The sequence below is a fragment of the Limulus polyphemus genome, unplaced genomic scaffold (assembly GCF_000517525.1).
Source record: "Limulus polyphemus unplaced genomic scaffold, Limulus_polyphemus-2.1.2 Scaffold2083, whole genome shotgun sequence".
Classification (NCBI taxonomy): domain Eukaryota; kingdom Metazoa; phylum Arthropoda; class Merostomata; order Xiphosura; family Limulidae; genus Limulus; species Limulus polyphemus.
In genome coordinates this window covers 154,159-159,606 of record NW_013667693.1, presented here as the reverse complement: position 1 = coordinate 159,606, position 5,448 = coordinate 154,159, and the positions used below count along the sequence as shown (strand labels likewise).

General features: G+C 29.2%; 1 protein-coding gene across 2 annotated transcripts in view; it reads right to left on the bottom strand.

Annotated features, from left to right (window-relative positions):
- Positions 1-983: 983 nt before the first annotated feature.
- LOC106465877 (exportin-1-like) overlaps positions 984-5,448 on the bottom strand; it is a 73,452-nt gene continuing 68,987 nt past the window's right edge. For both annotated transcript variants that reach the window (XM_013926117.2, XM_022393832.1), the window contains exons 27-29: positions 5,128-5,296; positions 2,868-2,964; positions 984-2,583 (exon numbers count right to left, since the gene is read on the bottom strand). In XM_013926117.2, the coding sequence (XP_013781571.1) occupies positions 2,437-2,583; positions 2,868-2,964; positions 5,128-5,296 (413 nt within the window). In that variant the 3' untranslated portion in view covers positions 984-2,436. The remainder of the gene's footprint in view (positions 2,584-2,867; positions 2,965-5,127; positions 5,297-5,448) is intronic.

Sequence of the window (5,448 nt, the reverse complement as noted above, 5' to 3'; positions counted from 1 at the left end):
ACTAAATTTAGGCATAGCACCAACAGTTCACTCTTAGGCAGATACACTTGATATTTTGTTAATTACATATTTGTACTTCACAAAATGTGTGATGCTGGCTTACTTCAATGTCAAAAGGATATAACAGGTACATGAAAAATATTAAGCTAAAAGAAACATTTACTTACCTACAATTGTTCTCTTCAAGAAAAATTTTTTTGGATATTTTAAGGGGGGGAAAAAAAAGGTTATTGCATCATTTATGTACTATTCCTCAAATTACCTTATATATATATATATATATATATATATGAAGAAAAATACAGTAGTTTTAATGAAGCCTCATAAAGAATAGTCAATGTATTATCTACATTCTAGGTACCATCGACAGTTTTTTTTGTAAACTGTAGTTCTGATAAAGAAATTAAAAACTGCAATAAGCTGTACTAAACAAACATAATGAAATTAATCTACTAATAAGTTGTTGAAAGAATAGTGCATAAAACCTTCAATTTAGTTAAGTTTAGGAGTAATCTCTCTCTCTTCTAAGATAGGCTAACGTTTTATCTGCAGAATGTAATAATAATAATAATAATAAAAACTTCTCCATATAGTTAGCAAATAGCATTTTCTTTTACACCTCCTGTGACTGAATGTCTAAAAGTTTTATATACATAGAAATAAAATTACTATCCTCTCACCATATATACTTCTGAGCTTTTATAAATGTCAATACATGGTATTTATTGTAATCAGAGGTCTTAAACTTATCCTATATAGACAGTTTATCTTCTTCACCTTATGTTAAGAAATGTACTTCATTTGAAAATCATTGTTCTTATGTATAAAAATTAGCTTACTGTCACAATAAAGTAATGTGTGCTTCAATCATGAGGTTCTTTGATTTCAGTTTTATAATTTTGTCATGTATTTTCTATATTCACCAAACCAAATCCAGATTCTTATATAAAGAATTACTGGCTGGAGAAAAAAATAACTATAAATAAAGTTCTGATTTTTTTTTTATTTCAAAAATTACTAATTTACAAACATGAGACACATTGTTCCTACTATCATCCTCATCATACCAAGCCAGGTAACAGAAGCATATACCAACTACACACACACACACAAAGTAACATAATCATGTGAACTCGTTTCCCTTTCAGTTAATATGTTCAATGCTAATTCAGTTACACATTTAAATAGTGTCCATAATGATGGATATCAACATGAAGCTTCTGAGTGAAGCAACATTAATTTCTAAAGTGGATTACTCCCTCCCAACAATTAGTGCACAAAAGTGAAGTAAAATGTGATTAATTTGCAACTCTTTTCTGTATATTCAGTGTTTGAAAACTGAAAACAATGAGTTGAAAATGATTCATTATTGTAATAAATAAACAGTGGTCCTAATTCAAAATACAAAAACACATAATGAAAAACATTAAATCACAAATCTAAACTGAAGTAAGGAAATTATCATCTAATCATTTATCTGATGAACTACCAAAAGAAATGACAATGTAATATAAATGCTAAATTTTTTTCATTCTTACATTTTCTGCACTTCACTCTGAAAAAAGAATACAACACAAATCAGTTTTTCTAATCCACTGAACAACTATTTCATATTAATTTTAAGTCTTTTTAAAATAAATTCCATACTAATTTATTCCTTATAAAGTTTGTTTTGCAGCCCTAATGACTACATGTATGAACTTATAAATGTTATTCTAAGAAAAATAAAGAAATTAAAACACAATTTTGCAATTCAAAGAAACTGACAAACAGACACAAAAATAGTTTTAAACCTAAGAATATGTAAAACACTATATATTTGTAAAACTTTATTCATACTGGATTCAGACTTTTCAATATCATACACAGTTTTCATACATTTTTAACTTACACACCAGATCAAGACAAGACTCTCCTATTAGCTATTAATTCCACATACCGTCCCTAAATTCCATCACTTTGACTTGTTCACTCATCTGCTTCATGTAACACAACATACTCTGCAGGTAGAGAAACATTCATCAAGCATACTGCACATATTTATTGGGAGTGATGATGTAAAGTTCACTTGAAACTTAGACTGATGCTCTTAAAAAAAAAAGGCCATGTAAAACAAGTGTTCCACAAAAGACAATGTCAACAATTAGTGATTTTTGTTTGTCCACAGAAGGGAAGAATGTTAACATACCCACTTATATGTAATAACTGGACTCTCGTGGCTTCCAACATAAAATGATATCCTTCTGTTGCATACAAGCACTCAAGACCGAAAACACTGCCCAGAATAATTTCATTCACTCAAAAGTTGTTCCATGTAAGACAAGATTAATATAAAACTTTCAGACATAATTTAGGGGTCTTCCATAAAGTTTAACAATGGGGTGATGAAAAAATGTTATAACAGTGGCAGAGTGCATTTACTGCAGTTGCACAGGGTCAGTCTTGCATCTCTTCGGGAATCTCGTGCGGGTTCAAAATTCCTGGAACTGATAACTGAATTTTCCTCTTCTCTTCCTCAGCTTGCCGAAGAGCTGTTTCTCTTTCTTCCAGAAATAGACCACTGTCATCTTCTCCAGCAAATTCCTAGAAATTTAAAAACACACTGCATTTTATAGTTAAGTGGTGAAACCTTAACAAGTTAACTACAGCCAACTGTATTTGCTTCCATTAAGTATGAATATCCTACTTTAATACATTACTGTAGTATAATGCATGTGGAAGCACTGAAGAACATTTTTAAATAACTGATTTATTAACTACTATTTTAAAGTGGATCACAGAAAACACATACAATCCCTTGAAACCCTTTCAGGTTGTTTGCATACGATTTAAACAGTGATCAACAATTTTTTGTAATTAGTACTTACTCTAATCTGGACCAAGAAATCTCTTAAATGTTCTTTGAAGGCAGGAATGTCCTGATCAAGATTGAAGAACCCCTGAACAGTAATTTTTATTTGATTTCTGCAATCAGAGAAATAGTATATCAGAAAATATTCCTTGCATAACATGTTAGCAACTTGCCTAGCATCAAAAGATATGACATAAAAAAGTGTCTCCTTCATTAATAAAACTAATTCTTAAAGTAATAACAGATTAAAAGCACAACAAAATAATAAAAATCTCATGTGTTAAACATAATTTCAATAAAGAAAGTTTAGAAATTAAATTATGATACACTCAACCAGAGGGCCTATATATGCCAGTAAAGTGACTTTAGTCAAATTTGTATTTATAATAAAACTGGCTAATTATTAGGTAGGTGCTCCTTTATGTTGTTAGACAAACCATTACAAACTTTCATCAGAAATTACAATCTACTCTTTCATTGACTACCTAATTCAGTTCAATAACTTTTCATATTAATGAGTAATTTGTTGTATAAGAAACAACTAAAACATTGGTTTTTGTGGAAACATTTTTGGCTGACTGGTGAATAGGTCTTAATATAGACAGTTCACAATGTCAAGAATTAAGAAATTCAAGTATCTGTATGTTTTTGTACAACTTTCTTCTTTCTAAAGTTCTCAAAATTGTAAATATATCTCCTGAAACATGGAATTATTTTCTTTCTATCAATTTGTCATAGAATTTACCATCTTCCTTATATCAGTAAACAATAACTTAATTAAAAGCTGTTATAATTCTTCAATTCAAGTTGATGTTCCTGTAGGCAGTATGGGAGTTTTTGCTATCATTTAGGGGTATTATGTTATTTTTTGGTCACAGAAAAGTATTAACTTAATCAGTTTCTCTGTGTGTTTATACATTTTATTAAAGTAATTTCCTTGGCAATTATTTTTTTGTATATAACAAGTTTAGTCTGAGGCCAAGCCATCAAGAAACACTGGGATCATACTTTGCAATCAGTCAAAGGTAAGTAGTGTAAGTTGTATTATTATATGTAGACCATAAAATAGAGTGACACGAATATCAACTATTTCTATTAGTTTTAATACTTTAAATTTCTTTACTGCACCATTTCTTTCAACAAAATTGTGTAGCATAAGCATTACTTGACTTATGTATGATAGAAGTATCAACACTGACTATTGGTTCAGCTATTATGTAGTGCACGGATAACAGTGTAGTAAATAGCAATGTTATGTAGTGGTTTTCATTGTATTATAAATCATAACTTGACCAAAAATTAAATTTATATTTCAAAAGCTGTCACCACATATATCATGCCATGTATTTAAAATGTCTGTTTTTCAGATTTGATTAATAAAAAATACACCTTAGCTGGAAAGGATAAAGGGATGTAAATTAATAAAAGAGAAATTAATGATCAAGGTTGAAACTTCTCATACATACATTTCAGTGTTACCTATAAATCTAATAATTTTAACTTACTGTTTGTTATCTGATCTAAATTACATAGAAAAACACCACTTTTTAATCATTATTTACACAAAACTTTTAATACAATCACAAGTCTTACATTTCTACTAATTTTATTTAATAATGTTTGGGTAAATAAAATAACTAACAATTAACATTTTCTGGTTCCATTTCATGATTGGTTCATGGCTTCATAACAAGTTTTATTTCACCAATAGAGTAATAAAAACCTAAGCTATTTATGACTCAATAGGAGAGAAAAACAACAACAGAAGATAAAAAACTAAATACTGTGATACTACTCCTCTTTAAAAGTAACAATTACCTTTAACAGACAAATCACAGGCATATTGCATAAAATAATGTTATACAGCTATGTACTCAAATTTACTTCATTCTTCATACATTTTGCTGAAAAATCTAATCTAGATTCAAAAACATTTTCAATTGTCATACTTCATGTTTGAAAGATTCTGTTTTTTGGATGTGGAGACATTTATGAATTATTAATTTTTAGGAATGTAAACAGAAATGATAATATATTGCCATTGGGCTGGAACTGGCAAAGGTCTGTGAATTAATGAAGAAAAATAACGATAAAGGCTGACATTTCTCATACATACATTTCAGTGTTAACTATAAATCTAATAATTTCAATTTACTGCCATCTGGTCTAAAATACATACAAAAACAGCGAGAACTGAGGTAAGTTAATCAAAACAATCACAGAGCAATGAAAAAATGCTCTGTTTACAGCAATCATCATCCAATGTTCATACATACTGTGAAAGATGAGGGAAGGCCATCTTAAGTAAGCTAGCCACAAATTCTTGTACATAAGTGACATTATTCTGGCCATTATTCTGTACTGTGGGATTCAGTGGAACAGAAACTTTTCCAACTTCAACTAAAGTGAACATGTATGCAAGAATAGTTGCCTGCATAGTCAGACCTAAAATTATTTAAAAAATTTTTTGTAGAGATAACAAAAATACACACTTTTGTCACACTGTAAAATGCTTTTAAATACTTAACTTTTTATACATACACTAAGTATGTTTCTATGCTATTTAATCAATGTCACTTTATAGAGAACTGGCTACT